This window comes from Mercurialis annua, linkage group LG7 (genome assembly GCF_937616625.2).
Source record: "Mercurialis annua linkage group LG7, ddMerAnnu1.2, whole genome shotgun sequence".
Classification (NCBI taxonomy): domain Eukaryota; kingdom Viridiplantae; phylum Streptophyta; class Magnoliopsida; order Malpighiales; family Euphorbiaceae; genus Mercurialis; species Mercurialis annua.
The window spans coordinates 45,692,659-45,713,072 of record NC_065576.1 but is presented as its reverse complement, the minus strand read 5'-3'; the positions used below and the strand labels follow the sequence as shown (position 1 = coordinate 45,713,072).

Below are 20,414 nucleotides of genomic sequence, written 5' to 3'. Positions count from 1 at the left end.
TGTATGGATAATTTTCATCAACAATCCACAAACTTTACTTTCTCCCGCACTCGTTCCTATAGTTTAAAACGTATTCCAACAGTTAGGGACGGGTGGTGGAGAGAGTAAAATTGGAAGACCATTGGTGAAAATTACCCTATTTTTTCTAGGGTGGATGGTTGAATAGTCTTCATTGAAAACATAGAAGGCAACCCGAAGAATGAGAATGCAATTCAATATAAAGCTTACTGGGCAAAAACAAGTAATAATTAGAGAACAGAAACAAAAAGATTACAAAAGGCAGCACATACACAAAACAAAGTACATATATTAGAGGATCAATTTAACTCTTCTACACCAGATTAAAATTACAGAACAGTTTTACTTAGTTTTTCTTTTTTTTTTCTTTTTTGGTTTTTTTCAGATAATTAAATTCATCATACAACATCAACAGACTGAAAGGGTTAAGGCTAACAGTTAAAATCAGGATCATGGTCACCTTAATTCGCCACCTTTGCTAACTAGTGAAGATACGGAGTCTGATACTGGTAGCAATTTCCGAAGTAGTTGCCGTGACTTGGAGCAAAGTTGTAAGTAGCGGAACCCATGTGAGACGGGATATGGCTGTCAGTGGGGCTGGGGTATATGTATTGTCTGTCATACACGTACTGCGGGTACCTATCAGGGACTCTAGGATAGAATGGTCTGTCAGCAGCAACATTAGTTACACGGGCCCCACATCCAACACCATTAGCACGAGGCCTTTTGGGTTGAGGCTTGGCAGCTTCGGCATCTCTCTTCTTGTCTGCCTTGGCCTTTTCCAGCTGAAGAAGGCGTTTTTGGAGCGGGTCAACCGGATACTGCTCCTCAAGCTTCTGCTCTTCGATGCATTTTATAACAGCCTTAAGGGCAGTCAGCTCTCGTTCGTTGACCTCATTCTGAAACAAAATGAGATTTACTAGTGATTTACAAAAGCATGCATGGAATTATTTACATATCAAAAACGATATGGTTTCAGCTAAAAATGCTCTCAAGTATGTACAAATGGTGTTGTGCTTTCATCTATTACGCACTGTTTCAAAAACCGGACAGGCCAGTTCAACTGGTTCGGCCCGGAACTGGTGGCCAGTATTGGTTTGATTCTGTATAAAAATCGGAAAAGTGATTCAACCAAATTGAACCGGAAAAACTCGCCCGAACCGGCAAACCGTTGAACAAAGATAATATAAGAGGGTTGTGTATACATAGTATGTATATAAATTATTTTAAAACATACTTATAATTTATATATTATACAAAAATTTAAAAATATTTATTTTTATTTAAACGGTTCAACCGTCTAAACCTTGAACCGGTGACCTCTATCACCAGTCCGGGTTTTAAAACACCATTACTAGGATCTTGGAGATACCCTACTTCAGTCATAAAGAATCTCAATATATTTGGGAGCGTCAACACTAAGACAGCATTTATATCACTAGCATAGTTTCTGTTAAAAAGTAAACAAATTGTAAGCAGACAGTTGGCAGCTGATAGCAAAATAGTCATCTGCACAATAGATAAAAAGCCAGGTTGCAAGAATAGAAGCCTGCAATTTGCTGTAATACAGTTGGAACGGAGTACATACCTGCACTGAAGTGGGCGATGCGCTTCCAGGCTTCACAGGTGAAGTGGTTTTTCTTGCTTCCTTCAAGTATGATTTCAATATAGGTACAGGTGAGAACTGCTCGGTCAACTCAAAAGCAAAAGCCAAGTTAACTGCATCAATTTGCCTTCCACTATTTACCAGTACTTCAATAATCCCTGAATTATCCCGATTGAAAAGACGAAAAAAGAAAAACAAAATTAATAATCAGACAGTTGAAAACTAGCAACACAAAAGGAACACTCGATGTATTATCTTAGTTACTAAATAAGCAGCTGTTGTTGTAGTATGAGTCCAACCGGAACCATTAACAAAAGACCAAGAGATTGTGTCAATTTTTTTGCAAGTAAGGTCTAAGGAGAGAACCAAACTTACAGACACAAAAAGGTGGCATGAACAGCTCTAATCTTTGACAAAAGGAATTTTGCATAGTTGTTGCTTGTAAATTAGATTTGTTACAAAGTTTCAAAATGACATAAAATCCATCCAATATTCAGTCATACTTAAGAAGATCCCAGGAGTCATTGCATCAAAAGCAATTACTTCAACAGTTAAATTTGGGGACAAAAGAATGAGAACTAAACAGCAATGTTTGCATAAAAAAAAACCAATCCTCATAATAGATATATTTCTTCAACTTTGAAAAGATTTTCACGTCAATCTTAATGTTGAATGATAGTGTTAGTAGTTCTAAATGATCTAGGGAACAACTAAATGAGATAAAACCATAATGGCCTATGCCTGCTATAATATGCATTACTACTGGGTCAAGCCCATATTCTTTATGATCAAAAGAAAACCAACTTCAAAATTGGGAATGCAGGCAAATATAAATGCAAACCTGGCATCTTCTCTGACAGCCCAAGAAATCGACAAAGTTCAGCAGCTTGACGACGGCGAGAAACCATTGGAATTAGCCGGGTTAGTTCTTCCTCGTGAAAGTCAGAAGCAATGCCAAATGTAGCCAGAAGCTGCAAGAAAGCATGTGCCTCCAAGGAATTCCCGTTGCTAGCATCCACATCAAGAGCATCCAACTTGGGTTTCCATTCTTCAGCAATTTCTTTTGCCTGTTCCTTAATGTCCTTTGAGATTAGATCAGAAAGTAGATCTGTATGCATAAGCAAAATGCTAAGGCACTCCATCAACATGATACAAGTTCGACGAAGACCCAAGAGGCCAGAATCTTTTTTCCCATCAACATTTGGTATTTCAATGGGATAGAAATCTTCCAAAGAGTTCAGAATCAATTGGGCTGGGTTTTCTGCAGCCTTCAGAGCAATCGGGATTTCCTCTTTCAAGACAGCAAGGTTCTTTCGATTGTCTGAAACAAATTTATGCAACCCTTCTGAATCCATTGCTTCACATAATTTGATCAACTCTGGATACGACAAAACCTCTACACTTTCATGTTCATAAGAATTATTAGTCTCTCCCAGGTAACTATCAGAAGCTGTGGTATCAGATGGTTCGTCTCGAACAGTTGGGACTGCAAAGTGGAACTCTTTGGTAACAGCATCATGTTCTACAGATGAAACTTTTCTGTGCTTCTCTAGTGCACCAGAAATTGCAAAGACAGCAGCATCTCTTTTCTTTTGAAGTGTTTCCAATGAAGCTTCTTCCTTGGCCATAACAGCAGCTTCACGCTTCTTTAATGTTTCTTGAGCTTTAGTAGTTTTGGTCGCATACTCTTTTTCCTGATCTTCCAGCTCATGAAAACGCCTCTTCAAGGACCTTTCAAGCCCATGGAAATGTTCTTCAAGTTCTTTCCATTTCAAGTTGAGTGTTACAGCCCTGTGACTTTCAAGTTCAGCAAATGCTTTCTGAAGTTGCTGTATCTTAGTGCTTGTTGAGTCTATGAGTGTTGCAACTGATTCTGTATTTTCCATGGCAGAGAACCTGGAGAGAAAAGAATATGAAAATACTCCGCTATTTAACGCATTGCATGTTGTGGAAGATAAGCATTAGCGCATTACATGTTCTGCTATTTATAAATTAACTTAACAAAGTCAAAAAAAAAGTAAGCCTACGGTCGTACTGTTGAAGACGAGCATTATTTAGCACATTGCGTAAAATGCATCAGGACGAGCATTAGTGCGTTGCGTAAAATGCTCTATCCTCGTGTCCCCTAGATTAGGCAAAAACACCCAAAAGCTAAGAATGACATTTCGTTTTTTGACGAACAAATCGATATATTAATTCAAATCTGAAGCAATGAGAAAATCTAAATCCTAATAAGCCATCAAAGTCCAAAAACAAATTTCGAAGATGAAATGAAAAGGCGAAAAATAGATTTCTACAGTTATAAATTTGAAGAAAGCTTATAGACGAGGAGGAGAATCAAGGTCACAGCTGCAAAGTATATGATCACTAGAAACTAAATATACTTGGTTATGTTATGATGCACATGCATGAAGAGCAAGAGACATACCCAAGCTCATAAATTTCAAGAGCGAATACAATATGTACTCATTGTGACACTGACACATACATATAATGATATACAAACAAAGAAGAGAGCTCAACCACTTAAAACAATTTTCTGCTATTAATTCTCTTATCTGCTCAACTCTAAAAATGGACTCAAGAAATGGAAAAGAATATCCAATCAGAGTAAAAGAAGCACAATTAGCATCAGGGATATCAAAGAGTCGAGAACTGTTGGTATGACTGAAAGCAAATAAACAGTCAGTTACATATTAGCTAGTTTGTATATATACTTTTTTCTTTTGCATACAGGATACTATCTTAAAGTAACTTAAAACCTGGCCCTCAATTACACATTACCAGCAAAGAAGTAGGGTATAAAGAAATATAGACCCGTTTAAATTTCAGTAGAAAAAGGGAAAAACGTTTTGTTTTAATCAGAAACTTCATGGAGAATTACAACATAAACTATCCAAATTTATGATGATTCTACTAATAACATCATAAACCTAAGGATCTAGCCACATGCTACATACATGAGCACTTAATGCAATGATTTTCCTTAATGAAAGTAGATTCTTCTCTCAAATATCAGATAATAAATTATCAGCCAGCAAACATAGTTGTTAGTGCCTCACCTGCCAAAAGGTGGACGACTTCTAAGTCGCACGACAATTTTATTGACCTTGACGACGAAAATGAGTAGATGATTTAATTTTTTTAGTAGATATAGTTAATTAATAAAATTCATAAGCCAACCTAAGTTTAGTGATCGAGCTGAGGAGTCGGTGGAGAGTCCAGCACCTTAAATACGACTAGTGCTTTCTAGTTCTTAATTCAGCCTTTATTCATAAACTACTTAAGTTCACTGCTCTTGTCCATATTTTTTTATTTTGTAATTTCTATAACCTTTATTGTGTGATTTCACATCTCGCCTTTACAGCTATTCCATGTTATGAGCAGACTCCGCTACAGAATTGACAAAGACCTAAAACGTACTAGTTCCTGTACAAGCTAGAGATAAAATAAGTAACTGATAAACGCATTCATACCAGCAGCGCCACTCATACACGAAACTATTAGCAATTGAATTTTTTTTAGCAAAACTCACCAGTGAATTCGCCGGAGAGATAAGATAACAGCAAGTAGCAGTAAAACAAGAACACTGAAACAAAAAAAAAGCTACACGATGAGAAAACTACAACAAATACCAGCAAGAATAACAGCATATGAGCTCAACGAGTCAAAAAAAAGGACAAATTCTAACGAAGCCGATCTATAAAGAACAGTAACAACAACAAAAACGTCGCATGAAACTGAGTGAGGAAACAAAGTTGAAGGAGGATGAGCGAGTTACCTGAGTTGAATTGAACGGAAAATAGATGATAAAAAGTGGAGCGAAGAGTCAATCGAAATCCATGGTTAGGTTAAAATGGAAGTGTGGCTGCTACTAAATCGCAATCCCTAGCATCCAATAAGAGAGAACAAAGGGGAAAGTTAAAGAAGAGTGTCGCAGCCTTCTCTCTCCTTTTGCTTTTTCTTCACCACTCTTCTTTTTGCTATTTCATTTTTGTTTTCTTTTTCGGCTAAATTTATTTTAGAGTTCCTAAATTTTTATTTTTTAGTTCATCAGTTTTCTCAACTTTTATTTAATTTTTTGAGTCCCTAAATTTTTGTTTTTCTTTCACTAAATTTTTAAATTTTTATTTTTATTCGTTCATTATATCCTTAAATAGATATCTGTTTAAGGATTTAATGAATTAAAAAATTTAAAATTTAAAATTTAAAAAAATCAAATAGAAATTTAAAGGACCTACTGAATAAAAAAATTTAAGAAAGTTAAGTAAAAGCTGATGGATTTAATAAATTAAAATAATAATTTAATCCAAAATAAATTTAGCGTTGTTTTTTTTTATAAGGTTGCTGTTCATATCATGGCATGTGACATATGGCAACTTTGTTTAGTTTAGTGGGATTATAGCATAATAAGGAGTGTTCTTAAAATTGTGGTTTTGGGCTTTATAAAAACATCTGTCTTTTAAAAGCCCAGTTCAATTTTTGGCTCTTTACACAAATTATCCAATTTTAAGTCGGGCGGAATTCACAAATTCTTATTTGTTTTGATTGAAAAATTTGCACAAAAAACTCCTTTTTTAAACTTATTTATTCTTAATACTTTAATTTTAAAAATTTATTTTTTACTCTATTTATCTGTTGTTTTTAATTATACTCTCAATTAGTAAAATAATTTATTTGTATTTTTATTGTCCTTCTTTTAAGCATATGAATATTTCTTTTTCTCTTTTCTTTTTCTCTCTCTTCTTTTTCTCTTTTCTCCTCCTCCTCCTTCTTCTTGTTCTTCTTCTTCGTTTTTTTCTCTACAACTTTTTCTCTCTCTTCTTTTTCTCTTTCCTCCTCATTTTTCCTCTTCTTCTTCTTCCTTTTTTTCTTTTCCTTTTTTCTGCAACTCTTTTTTTTTTCTTTTTCTTCGTCTTTTTCTTTTTACTAATTGTGAATGAGTTTAAGGGAAAATATGATGGGTGATAGATGAGAAACTTATTATTCTTCTTCTTCTGTCTTTTTATGTTGTTTTAAACTATTATAGTATCGTTTTCTGAAGAAAAAAAATCAATTTTTTTTTGAAAAAATCGTCATTTTCTTCATTAATAATGCTTTTACCTGGTTTTCAAACGTTTTTAATTAATTTTAGAAATCATTTGAAATTGTTTTTTGAAACTGTTTTTCGAAACCTTTGTAAACGATTTGAAACTGTTTTATACTATTTGAAACTTTTATTTTTAGACTGTTTGAAAGTGTTTTTTAGAGACTGTTTTAGACCTTTGTAAACGAGTTGAAATTGTTTTATGTTGTTCGAAACCTTTGTAAACGGTTTGAAACTGTTTTTTTTGAAATTGTTTGAAACTGTTATTTTTTAGACTATTTATAAGTGTTTTTTATAAACTGTTTTAGACTGTTTGAGACCTTTGAAACTGAATTTGAAACTGCATTTGAAACCGTTGTTAATAGATTTTTAATGAGAACAGATAAATTAATAATTTACAATTTTCTTTGTTTTTTGGAGAAAGTTATGATCGTTAGATTTGAATTCGAAGTGAAATTTGAAGCGATTTGATTACGAGTTAAAAATTCGAGCAGATCAAAATTAAATTTGAAATTCGCTATAAATTTTCAAGAAGTTATGATAAAATTAGAGAAATCAGTTTGTTAAATTATTATATGCTGAAAATTTTGAATTAAATTGTTGAATTGTTAGTTGTTTTACTTTGAATGAGGTGAAAAAGAAAAAAAAAGAAGAAGGAAAAGAGAAAAACTGTCAATAAAACATATAAAGTATAAATGGAGTAAAAAAATAAATAGAAGAGTAAAAAAAATAAATATGTGACACGCTAGGGTAGGTAAATTAAATTGTGATTTTTGAGTTAACAAATGTAAATATTTTTCTTATTTAGGTATTCTCCTAATTATCCCCTTTTGATTTGTGTTTCACAAAAAAATTTGTTATATCTTAATAAAATTTAAATGTTTTTGTTTATATCTCAAATTAGCATATTTTAACAAACTAGTATCACTTTATGTGTTTCACATATGGCTCGTAGTATGACTCGTCAAATTATTAAGTAATATTTAAAATAGTAGTTAACTAGAAATAGTTTATTTTATTTAATGTTTTAGATAATTCTATTAATAGTTTAATATTTTTAATTGATAATCAAATTTTATAATTATAGAGAATTTAAATAGAAAATATCAAATAATTAAAATAGCAATAGTAGTTTAATTTATTTAGAATTTCATATGATTTATAAAATAATTATTAAATATTTAAAGTACTCTATTTCAATTAGTACTTTAGACAATTATCTTAACGTAGTAGTTTATTTTTGTTAACTTTAATAATTATTTTATCATAGTAGTTTATTTTAGTTAGTACTCTAATTTTAATAATTATTTAAATAGTTCTTAATTAATAATTATATTTTATAAAGTGAAAAGGGCATTAATATAAATGTGCATGTCTCACCCCCTCCCATCCATCCGTGAGTTTATAAATAGTATAGATAAAAGATAATATTATTCTTTATATGTTTCAATATCTCATTAGTCTCTATTGTAAGTTAATAAGATGTTAACACGCGGCAAATGTGGGTCCTGTTTTGACTAATCCATCAACGACCGACCTCCAATCAACTTTTGGCGACCACCACGGACTACCCCGGCCAGCGGTTAAGGAATGTTAGACCAGTGGTCAACATAGGTCAAACTATAAAATAAAAATTAAAATAAATATTTGGCTCATTCTAGAAATTGAACTGATAATTTTTTAAAGTTTATGACCAAGTGTTTTATCACCAAGGCAAAATTTGATTTGATAGCTTTCACCATAAATAAAATATATTCACACACATATACTGAGTTTATATTAAATTAAATTTAAATATTATACTTTCAGTAAAACGTCAATAATTTTTCACTTAATATGTTTTCTTTTAGCATCGCAAATTTTATATAAATTACTTTAAGTAATTTAAATATATTTTTAAATTTATAATCAACTAATTAAAAAATTAGTTACAATGAATTTACATAAAATTTATATTGAGTTTACATGAAGATTATATTAAGTTTATATTTTGTTACTTCTGATTTTACACTAAATTTACTTTCATAATATAATCAATTATTATTTGCGGTTTTACATTTATGCTTATTATTGACATTTTACATGCATAAATTAGGTTCAAAGTTGATTTTAAGTTTTTATGAGAACAAATTACAACAACTAATGTTTAAATAACAAAATTAAATATAAATTTCAATACAAATAATATAAATATTAAATACATAAAAAAATCATATATATTTTTCTCTAATTATTTTATTCAAGAACATGTACTTAAGGTTTACGAGGTAATAAAATCTAGAGCTGACAATAAATTTATTTATGGTTATAAAAGCATACTATAAATAAATAAAATATATATTTAAAATACAAAATTAATTCATGATTATATAAACACAGTTAGTGTCTATTATAGAATTGACAATGTCTTGCTTTATTATTACAAAAACATATGATTAATTAGTAGATGTCTGTTTAAAATATGAAATTGACGAAGATTCGGTTTATAGTTATATAAACACACAATAAAATAATAAGTGTATATTTAAAAAATAAAGTTGATTATGAGTTGTGTGAGCAGAGCGGGTCTGTGGGCCGCTCACCCAGACTCATGGTTGAATTCAAATCTGGAAAGATTTTGAAACAAGTAGAGTCGTCACCTAACTAAGTTATCTTACATCAGACTAAAAAACCGGGTTTGATGGACACTATCAAAATTCTTATATATTATCAAAATTGTATTTACTTGACATATCCTGTTATCTAATCTTAATCATATATGTAGTACATATGATAATGTGCTGAAAATACAAACAAGTTTAGAAAAACGGTAAATCATGTGAGACACACATATGACTTGATTGGGATTGTATGTGAAGCACTTAGCAAATATTATTAAACACACATTTAATCCTAATGGTTTTTGTCATGTAGCAAACAGTTTATAGTTTAAAATTTGGTTACTTCATTTATGCTTTAGGCGAGTTTTGAGATTCACTCTGAAGAGCAAATGTTGTACGATTTGTTTCTATTAGCGTAACTAATATGTTATTGTGGAGTACTATAGTCTTTTCCTTTACTGTTTTAGTTTTGTCTATATAAAAGCTTTTTATATTATTTTCAGGTTAAGACTTTCTCTTATATTGTTAGCCTCTATTCTTTTTATCTCTTATTTTTCTATTCAATCAATAGTTTCGAATTCCTCCATTAATGTTATTAGTTTCACTATACTTATGCTGAAATTCGGTTTCCATCAATTACCATATTAAAAGAATAAGATATTTTTAAAATAGAAAATTATGGAATCATTAAGAAAAGATTTAATACTGTAAACACATTAAATTTCATGTTTTGAGTCAATTCTAAGAGAAATTCTTAGGTAGACCGAGTCTACTACGTCATTCGTAGACTAAATCACTCATAATGCAAAATCTCATTAAAATGATGGCAATATCGTAATAATTGTGTAATAAATGCATTTAAATCTTAATGGTGATATTACGATATTGCCATCATTTTAATGAGGTGGTAGTGGCTTAATATACGGATAACGTAGTAGACTCAGGTCTACCTAAAAATTTCTCCAATTCTAATCAAAATTTTGAAAATCATCCTATTGAGTTTATTTTTCAGATTGTATGTTAATTTTAACAATTATAAAATCAATTAATTTTATTATTAAAGTGATAGCCACTTAGAAAACCTAAATTTTCATAAAAACAATCTACTAATAAAATTTGCTATAATTTACACAAAAACTCTCTAAACATATCAAATATTATGAATTTAAGAGATTTAATTATAATGAATCTTAAGTAGTAAAAAAATTGAGAATCTTAACACATCAAACTTAAAAATAAAATAAAAAATATAGAGTAAATAATTTTCACACTTGATTTTTGTAAGGATGATTTTGAAGCAAGTCAAGCAAAAACACTAGGTGGTATTGCGTTCTCTCTATCTTCCAAGTCTAGTCGTCGCCTTGCTTTGAAAAAAGTGGCATTGCTTCTTTGACCCGACGAACCAACCAGCCAATCATCAATTACAAAAACCCTAAACCAAAAAAAAATATCCAAAAATTATTTCTAACTTAAGAAAAATTAAATTAATTTCCTTAGCTCTCTGTTGCTATTACAGCCACTTCTCACTTTCACATCCAAATCAGCTTATAAATGTTACTGTAATAAAATTATTTAGTAAGAATTAATTTATTTCTTTAAATATAGAGCTTTGAATAATCAAACCATAGACTTTCCTTTTGTTTTTCTTCCAATTTTTTCTTTATGTTCTTCCTCATTTCTCTGAACCAACAAAAGGGTTTCTGGGTTCGATCTATCTGAGTCTTGGGTCCTTCAATTTTCAGGTGGGTCTTCTTCTGTTTCTTGATTTTACTTTGTTTTCAATTTGATCCAGCTTTGATCAGGAATTTATTTAGTCAACAGGTCCTTCAATTTCATCATTTTTTCGTTAATTTTGAGCTTTTTGCTTGAATTATTATCGTTCATGTTAATATATTTAGCTTATAATTGGGGGGAGCGCTTGTGGGAGTAATAGAACCCACGACTTTGGCAGAGTGTTGTTCAGCGCTTATACCTTTTGAGCTCTATCTCGTCGGATATATATTGTATATGATCGGATGTTTTTGTGTGGTGTACTTGTTAAATTTTGCTTCTTTATTGTTTCTTGATTTCGAATTCTTTTCAGGTTTTAGCGGTATGAAGCTGGGGTATTGTGAATTTAGTTATTTTCGAGCTCTAATTTGCGAAAGAGAGCGACTTTAAGAGGTTTTCTTGCCATAATTTGATGGGTTTCTTAGTGAAAATGATGTTGAGTAGACAAGTTGTTAGGGTTTTAGTTAGCAGTAGTCTCTGGTTATTACTTAGCTGTAGTTTGAGCTGTGCTACTGAGACTGATATTGCTTGCTTGAAGAGTATAAAAGCCTCCCTCCAAGATCCTTTCAATTACTTGAATTCTTCTTGGACGTTTAACAACAATACGGAAGGTTATATATGTAGATATACTGGGGTTGAATGTTGGCACCCTGACGAAAACAGGGTCTTGAATCTCCGGCTTTCGGATATGGGGCTTAAAGGTGCGTTTCCCATCGGCCTCCAGAATTGCACAACTATGACCGGGATTGATCTTTCAAGCAACGACCTTTCTGGACCGATTCCTCGCAATATCAATGATATAATTAAGTTTGCGACATCTCTTGATCTCTCGTCAAACAATTTCTCCGGAGAAATACCAGCGAGCCTTGCAAATTGTAGCTATTTGAATATTCTTAACCTGGATCATAACCGACTGACTGGTCAAATTCCTGCTGAACTTGGCTTGCTTAATCGAATTAAGACATTTAGTGTGGCTAATAATCGTCTGAGCGGTCCGGTGCCAAATTTCCTCAATGTTAGCTTTACAGCGGATAGCTATGCAAATAATCTAGGACTGTGTGGAAAGCCTTTAGCAGCTTGTACTTCAAGTTCAAAGGGCTCTAACAGTAGCATTGTTGCTGGAGCAGCAGTTGGTGGGGTGACTATTGCTGCATTAGGTATTGGTATTGCTTTGTTGTTCTACTATCGCAAGGCTGGTAGATTGAGGAAGAAGAAGGATGACGATCCTGAAGGAAATAAATGGGCAAAGAGTTTAAAAGGAGTTAAGGGCATCAAGGCAAGTTACTAACGTGTCTTCTAAAATCATGCTAATTCTTTTGTTTACCTTGCATACATTTTGAAATTTTTAACTCACTCTCCTACCATTGATCACGACAATTGTTTTTTTTGCTGTTGCAGATCTCTATGTTTGAAAAATCAGTTTCTAAAATGAAATTGAGCGATCTTATGAAGTCTACTAACAGCTTCAACAAAGAAAATATAATTGGTTCAGGACGAACGGGGACTATGTATAAAGCGGAACTTGAGGATGGCACGTCGCTAATGGTTAAGAGATTACAGGATTCACAGCGTTCTGAAAAGGAATTTGTAGCTGAAATGGCTACTTTGGGAAGTGTAAAGCATCCTAATCTTGTTCCCCTTTTAGGTTTCTGTATAGCTCATAAAGAAAGGCTTTTGGTTTACAAGTATATGCCAAATGGCACCCTTTACGATAATTTACACCCTGCAGATGAAGCTAAGAAGCCTATGGACTGGCCGTTAAGGCTCAAAATTGGAATAAGAGCCGCTAGAGGATTCGCATGGCTTCATCATAACTGTAACCCCCGTATCCTCCACCGCAATGTAAGCTCTAAGTGCATCTTGTTGGATGCAGATTTTGAGCCTAAGATATCTGATTTTGGTCTTGCCAGACTAATGAATCCAATCGATACACATTTGAGTACCTTTGTGAATGGAGAATTCGGGGATTTGGGTTATGTTGCTCCCGAGTATGCAAGAACGCTGGTGGCTACACCAAAGGGTGACGTTTATAGCTTTGGAACCGTACTTCTGGAGCTTGTTACTGGTGAGAAACCTACCCATGTGTCTAAAGCTCCTGAAACTTTTAAGGGTAGTTTGGTCGAATGGATTACACAGCTCTCGAGCACCTCCGAACTTCATGAAGCCTTAGATAAATCTTTGGTTGGGAAAGGCGTTGATAATGAGATATTCCAGTTTCTTAAAGTTGCATGTAACTGTGTAGGGGCGAATCCTAAAGAGAGGCCCACGATGTTCGAAATTTACCAGCTTCTACGAGCTATTGGTGAGCGATACCATTTCACCACGGAGGATGAAATTATGATGCCTTCGGACAATGGTGCTGATTTTATGGAGGAACTCATCGTTGCTCGAGATGTAATCCAGTCTGTCTGAAAAGGCGCGAGGTAGGTAAATTGTTTTAGCTGAATTTATATGTAAGTATATGTTGCCATATGCTCAGTCTAAATAAAACTGTTAATATTATATATAAACTGTATTGTTAGTTGTTATTCATGTCTGTATTGAGAAGTTGCTATAATGACATTAGCTTTATAGTTTTCCAGCATCATATTTCGGTTTGCTTCTAATTTCTCAACATTACAACTTTCTTGTAATTAGATCAGTGCTTTATATTCTTGGATGATGAAATATTGGCTAGTGATTACATATTTTCATGAGTTATCTTGCAACTTTTTTTTTCCCAAATAATGTAAATAGTTTCTATGTGAATGTGAAAGTTATGGCATTTCTGTGTGGCACTTCAGTTCGGTTTTTGAAAAATAGTAAAATTCTGTATATATAGTTTTCTGTCTTAATGCCTAGGTTGCTTGTTAGCTGCAACTACTTGAACTGAAGGTGTATATATGTTGGTTTCGATGGGATTAGGATGTGCATTACTCATGTTTTCTTCACCTTCAATTCAACTGAGGGTGTTAGTGTATGGTAGCAAGGGTATGCATTCGGTTCAAACCGAACCGAGCGAGTCAAATTTTTTATTTCTTTTTCTTCTTAAAATCAGACAGAACTTTTTAATTTTTTTAAAATTTTCAAACTAAATTGAATCAAAATAGTCACTTCATTTTGTACTAAAAATGAATTGAATAATTATGCTCCTAAAACTAAACCAAAAAAATAAGCAATTGAAGTTGGTTCAAGTGGTAAGCGGCTTGATATCGCTTAAGTAAGGTTTCGGGATCGAATCTTGTGAATGCAGAAAATTTTCACGGGCAGGCTCACCCACCATGCCAGGTGCGTGACGCAGGTCGAATCCGGATTAGTCAGGGCGAAACTCTAGAAACCGGATGGGCTAACCAAAAAAAAAAAAAAAAAACTAAACCAAAAAATTACTGCAGTTATTCATTTTTGGCACCGAAACCCTACACGTTTATTTGTTAATATTGAGTCTCTACACTTTTAATTTTGTAATTATTTGGTCCATCTCTTATGAAAATGAAATGCGTAAATTTCACATATAAGTTTTTTTATCCATTTTCATATTTTTATATTATTAAAATTCAGTTGTCCATTTTTATATTTGTTGACATTAAGTCTCTAAAATAGTCTTTTTTGTATTCGTTATAAATTGACACCGGTATTATTTTTTTGTGATGGATGAATTCAATGTCTATAAAATTAAAAGTATAATGACTCAAAATTGTTGAGAAGTCGTTCATCTCTGTATTTCTCATATTTCATTCAATGAAATTTTAGCATTTGACAAAAAAAAATGACTCAATGTTGATAAATATAAATGCAGGGATCCACTGTCAGGGCAAATGTATGAATTCAAATATACGTTATGTCAACAAATTATTAAAATAAAAATTGTTTGATTAGTGTTTTTTATTTTTTTGAAATATTAGAATTTTGTACATTAATTCTTTATTAAACATTACAACAATGAAGATACGAATGATCAACGTAGAAATACAAATTCAATGCTAAAATATCAAGAAGCAAGCTAGCTATTTAATTTAGCCACAAGTTCATCAATATTTCTATCAGAACTTCCACCTTCATCAACCGCCTCCTTAGCTAAAATCTTCCATTTCATAGCATTCTCCTTAATCACTCTCCCCTTATCACCCTCCATCACTTCTCTAACGCACCTCTCCACGCTCTCTCTTTGCACAACACCATCATCATTGCGCGGAGCTCGGATCCCCACTTTCCATACATCCTCGACCATCTTCGCATTCGTAGGCTGGTCGCTCCATTGCGGCAACGCCACAATCGGAACTCCTAAGCACAATGCTTCAAGAACAGAGTTTAATCCACAATGTGTCACAAAGCAACCTACTGAATCATGAGCTAAAACCTCCAATTGCGGGCACCATGTCACCACCAAACCTTTTTCGTTGTCGATGCAATTGTCGGGCAGTTTGTGTTTTCCTGACTCCTTTACTACCCATAAGAAGTAGTATTTAGTACTTTTTAATCCAAATGCTAGCTCTTCCATTTGTTCTGCTCCGAGATCCGCCATGCTGCCGAAGGAGACGTATACGACTGAATTGGTAGGTTTGGTTTGGAGCCAATGTATACATGTGCTTGAATCTGGTTTATACAGATGGATGCCGTAATCTGTATCGTCTTCAAGTCTTTTATCCAAGTATTTTGATGGCAGTGTTGGTCCTACTGTTCTTAGTCTCCATTTTTTAGCCATCCAGTCCACCACCTAAAATAAATACACACACATCATTACTATTTACTAATATGCAATTTAAGTTATATGTATTTTCAGTATGCAAAAGTCAAGCCAAATTATATAATTGAATCGAGCTGACAAATTTACTTTGATATTATAAAATAAATTAGGTTCAGTTTCGAGTTTAAAAGTAAAAACGTCTTTTATTAAGTTTTGTACCAAACCCGAAGAAGAAAAAAGCAATTAAACCGACTAATTTTATTTAATTAAGTTTTAAATTTTTTAAATTTTTTTATAAATTTGCTTAGCTTAATTTAAAAAATCATTAATTTTTTTGTTTGATTTGGTTGAGTTAACGAAATGGACATCCTAGTTTTAAGTATCGTCCAACAAACTAAAGTGATCAAAATGTGGGATTAATAAATATGGGGAATGGGATGACCACATTTTTTCCATATATTCTAATTTGGCACTAAGAATCAAATTAACATCAAATTGGTACTAAAAGTATAAATTTATTTCTAACAATCATATCTCATCACTTTTCGATATATTAAGACTACTATTATAAAGTATGTTTTAAAATAATAGGCGATATAGTTCTACATACTTAATAATTTCAATATATAAAGTCTTTAAACAACAATTTAGTTGTCGATTTAACAACTTAATATAATTATACTCAAACTTCAATTCCATTCAATTCACTTCAATTCAATTAAAATTATAAAATTTTCATTTTTAACTAGACTAACCAAGTAAATCCACATAAGCAATCCATATTATAAATATAATTCTTTCAATTTATAAAATTAATAGAATTATTTTTCTAAAAATATGGCAAAACAGTTTTCATACAACGAGTTATATCTCAAATGATATAAACGCACACATTTTATCGGGTTCAATTTAGTAAAATACCTCTTCCTCCAAATTATAAAATGTGTTGCAGAGAACCCAATCAGCTTCACCAATATTTCTAAACTGATCCACCAACAAATAACCAAACCCAGGATGAGATCCATAATCTGACAAAAACGACGGCAGCTCCGAAACCCGAAACACCGGCAAACCAGGAAGCGCCACCGTAGGATTCACCACCGGAACTTCAAGCAAACCCATCTGAACACAATAATAACTAACATTAACACTACAAGCTTGAGTCAAAAACACCACCGCCACAATTCCAAATTTCTTAGCCACATCAAGCGCCCACGGCATAAACCCGTCGTAAATAATTGCAGTAACGGGCTGACCCGAGTCTCCAAGTTTCTTGATCAACTCCGCCACGGATTTCGAACCGGCGACTTCTAGAGTTTGTAAGTAAACCTCTGCGCTCTCAGCTTGAGCGTAGCCGCCTTCGTCGTACCCGTCGGAGTAGGTTTCGATTTCGATTAGGGTTTTGGGGTTTGAGTGCATTGATTTGTTGATGGCGATGGTGTTTGCGAGTGTGGATTTGAGTCCTTTGGAGACTAAGCGCTTGGCGAATTGGAGCATTGGGTTTATGTGACCTTGAGCTGGATATGGGAGGATGAGAACATGGGGTTTAGTGGGTGTTTCTTGTTTTTCCGCCATTGTTGAGCTTAGTTTGAAGCTTTTTCTGATCTCTGTGTTTTCTTGGAGTGTGCAGCAAGGTATTTGTACTTGGCTTCAGTGGCATTCTTGCTATTTATAAGTAAATTAGTAGCCTCACATTTTTGGATTCTTTTTAGTGTTATTGTCGTAATATATTATATGGATTGCGATTCCCTCCATTTCAAATAAATTTGAGGGGGTCATGTTTTTAATCTACACCGTTCATTGTAAAATAAACAGTGTAGATTAATTTGATTAAAATTGTACTTTTTTGATTTATACCGTTCATTTTATAATAAACGGTGTAGATCATTAAATTGACTCTCTTAAGTTCAAAATGAACTTGAGGGAATCCCAATCTTTTATATATTTTACGTTTTTTTTATTTGAGCACGATCTAAAAAATATAGCAGTGTGCATTTTAATTTTTCATTTTATGGTATATATTTATGAGAAATTATCAAATAAATTTAGTCTATCACGTTATCGTTATCCGTAGATTAAACCAACTATATCGTATTTATGTTTCATATAGTAGCCATGCAGTAGGCAAATGTAGTTATTAGTATATAAATGCTCGGAGGGTCCATGTTATAATGTAGCCACAACAATGACAATCCAAGTTCGATATTTACTCTTAACATTTTTCCAAACATGTCAATATAAAAAGAAAATTTATTACTATAACTTATAGTATAAGGTCTTGTACACAACACATTACGTAATTGCTTACGTTTTATGGCCTCATTTATGAAAGTTTTCCCAAAATACTCATACTGTGTATAAATATTTTAAAAAATACGGTTTGACCAATTTGGGTTGACTTTTAAAAATTGTGATACACTTTTTGAGTTGAAAAATACGGTTTTTTTTAAAAAACCAGTAAGTTTACTATCGGATTACTAACAGTTTACCAACGGTTTACAAACAAAAAATTTACTAACTGTTTACTAACAATTTACTAACGGTTTTTATTTATAAAAATATGATAAATCTCCTATCGGTTTACTAACAAAAAGTTTACTATCAATTTACTAACTGTTTACTAACAGGTTACTTAAAAATCAAATTTACTATTTATTTATTTTTTAACCGTATAGTTAATTCATTAATCGATTATTATCAGTTTACTAAAAAAAATAAGTTAATTTACCATCCGTTTACTACTAGTATTTTTTTTTAAATATAGTTAATTCATCAAATATAAAGTATAGTTAATTTATTAACCGTTTACTAACAGTTTACTATCAGCTTACTAAAAGATAGATTAATTTACTAACTGTATACTAAGCCATAGTTGCATTTCCATATCTGCAAAAGTACAATCAATCACAAAAACATTACAGATTACAATCAATCACAAAGTCATACAGTGACAATTAGCTAAAACTTTAGTTTCTAAATCACAGTTATAAGTCAAGGCATCACATATTATAACTATAATAATATAGACCACAACTGTGTGAAATTGAAAATGTATTTTATAAAGATAATTGTAAAACAAATAATGATTAGCATATGGATGTAAAAGTAGTAAACTGGGTAAGACTTTTCAAATAGAAAATTACAAAGCTTTTTCACAGAGGCATTTTAACAAACATGAATCAAGTAACCTAAATATAACAATGCCATCCGCACCACCGCCAGACACTCCATCTCCACCCACAGCCTCATCTCCTTTGCCACTCACCTAATTTATGGTCCATTTTCTTTCATGCATCTTTTCAAATAATCACACCCATATATTCAAAAACATAAACCAATTAAAATAGTAAAACTCAAACAAATTCGAATTACAGATCGATAAATACAATCACATGCTCACTATATTAACGGTGTTGTCTTCATCCGTATTGTTTTTTTTAAGGTAGTCTTTCTTAGCAGCGGCGACATCTTCGTCAGTCTCATCTTTGTCGACGTCGACATCGTGGCTAGGAGAAACATCGTGTTAGTGAAGTTGGTTAACAGTAATATTAAAAGAAAAAAAGTTAATTATCAAACAAACTCAGCTTATACAATATTAGTAGGGAAGGAAGGGTCGGACACCATATTTGAGAATAAAGTAAGTATGAACAGTGCTGGGTCTAATTTCCTCCTCATTTATTTTGTTGTACATAACGAAGCTATTTGAGTTTATTATTTTAAAATTCAAGTACCGTAATATGTAACTCAATAGGTCAGCTCTTCTTGAATGTTTTTTCTTTTTGAATTTTTAGTCATCGATAAAGTCTGCCTATGATGTGGTGTGTAACCTGCAAAATATGATGGATGCTCATCGAATGGTGGTTGTCCAATTAACTCTCCATTGTTAAAGTCAGTTTAGACTTTAAGCAATGTTTAATGTAGTTGTGTTTTTCGACATACCTAATAAACTTCGAATAAAAAAGTGTTCTTATTTAATAGGGATTGAATTTGAATAGAAAACAGATTTTTTATTTAAAGGAAGTCTTATTCAGAAATATTCTCAATAAACTTATCTTCATTAGTTGGAGTTTTTATTCGAATGAAAAAAATATTCCGTATATTCGGTGTTTAAGCGAATCCCTCAAGCGACTCGCTTTCTCTGAGTCCTCGGGGATTCCAGTTTACCTTGGAAATTCGGCGAATTTTCCTTTGATTTTCAGACTGTGCGAATCTCATGAATTCGGCCATCAATATTATCGGGTTCTTATACTTTGAACGAGAATTAATATTTTCTCGGAGGGTATATCTTGTGGGACTCGATTTTAGTATAGTTACGATAGAATTTGGTTTCTATGAAAATTAATTATTCATACATTTATGAATGTCAATTCTGCACTTGAAGGGCTTGGCCTATCCTTCTTTGCACATGAAGTTGAGGGTGTGACCCCAACTCTGCTCATGCGTCGATTTGCCCGATTTAAAATACTTAATATTAAATTATTAATAACTAATTTCTGCTAACAATTAATGTAAAATATATAGGTCTATAGTTAATTAAAAGAAAATGTTAGCTCTCTTCTTTCACTGAGGCATAGACGAAATACTTGTACAAGGAACAGTGTTAGAAGAAACCACATTAAAATTGCCTGAAAACTACTCTAATGATAAAATCAGATTTATATCGCCCGCAAA

At 32.4% G+C, this 20,414-nt stretch overlaps 3 protein-coding genes across 4 annotated transcripts; 1 reads left to right on the top strand and 2 right to left on the bottom strand.

The window, feature by feature from the left end:
* Positions 1-287: 287 nt before the first annotated feature.
* Positions 288-5,599, bottom strand: LOC126655263 (FRIGIDA-like protein 3). 2 transcript variants are annotated; one of them, XM_050349371.2, is made up of 5 exons: positions 5,406-5,599; positions 5,160-5,213; positions 2,466-3,520; positions 1,607-1,782; positions 288-917 (listed from the first exon to the last, which is right to left on the bottom strand). In XM_050349371.2, exons 3-5 carry the CDS (start codon positions 3,508-3,510, stop codon positions 501-503), a joined length of 1,638 nt encoding a protein of 545 aa, XP_050205328.1. In that variant the 5' UTR covers positions 3,511-3,520; positions 5,160-5,213; positions 5,406-5,599; the 3' UTR covers positions 288-500. The 2 variants fall into 2 exon arrangements, with proteins under 2 accessions (XP_050205328.1, XP_050205329.1); XM_050349372.2 differs by lacking the exon at positions 5,160-5,213.
* A 5,132-nt stretch (positions 5,600-10,731) lies between these two features.
* On the top strand, positions 10,732-13,667 carry LOC126655732 (probably inactive leucine-rich repeat receptor-like protein kinase At5g48380). Its single transcript, XM_050350012.2, has 3 exons — positions 10,732-11,052; positions 11,394-12,356; positions 12,479-13,667. Exons 2-3 carry the CDS (start codon positions 11,493-11,495, stop codon positions 13,490-13,492), a joined length of 1,878 nt encoding a protein of 625 aa, XP_050205969.1. The 5' UTR covers positions 10,732-11,052; positions 11,394-11,492; the 3' UTR covers positions 13,493-13,667.
* A 1,288-nt stretch (positions 13,668-14,955) lies between these two features.
* Positions 14,956-17,420, bottom strand: LOC126657536 (UDP-glycosyltransferase 74G1-like). Its single transcript, XM_050352241.2, has 2 exons — positions 16,665-17,420; positions 14,956-15,773 (listed from the first exon to the last, which is right to left on the bottom strand). Exons 1-2 carry the CDS (start codon positions 17,316-17,318, stop codon positions 15,060-15,062), a joined length of 1,368 nt encoding a protein of 455 aa, XP_050208198.1. The 5' UTR covers positions 17,319-17,420; the 3' UTR covers positions 14,956-15,059.
* Between the last annotated feature and the right edge of the window lie 2,994 nt (positions 17,421-20,414).

Excerpts from the sequence above, each read along its gene's own strand:
- LOC126655732 (XM_050350012.2), top strand. The coding sequence starts at position 11,493 with ATGGGTTTCTTAGTGAAAATGATGTTGAGTAGACAAGTTGTTAGGGTT. Across the intron at positions 12,357-12,478 it reads AAGGAGTTAAGGGCATCAAG|ATCTCTATGTTTGAAAAATC; the intron begins GCAAGTTACTAA and ends TTGCTGTTGCAG.
- LOC126657536 (XM_050352241.2), bottom strand. The coding sequence starts at position 17,318 with ATGGCGGAAAAACAAGAAACACCCACTAAACCCCATGTTCTCATCCTC. Across the intron at positions 15,774-16,664 it reads TTTATAATTTGGAGGAAGAG|GTGGTGGACTGGATGGCTAA; the intron begins GTATTTTACTAA and ends TATTTATTTTAG.
- LOC126655263 (XM_050349371.2), bottom strand. The coding sequence starts at position 3,510 with ATGGAAAATACAGAATCAGTTGCAACACTCATAGACTCAACAAGCACT. Across the intron at positions 1,783-2,465 it reads GCTGTCAGAGAAGATGCCAG|GGATTATTGAAGTACTGGTA; the intron begins GTTTGCATTTAT and ends GGGATAATTCAG. Across the intron at positions 918-1,606 it reads CATCGCCCACTTCAGTGCAG|AATGAGGTCAACGAACGAGA; the intron begins GTATGTACTCCG and ends ATTTTGTTTCAG.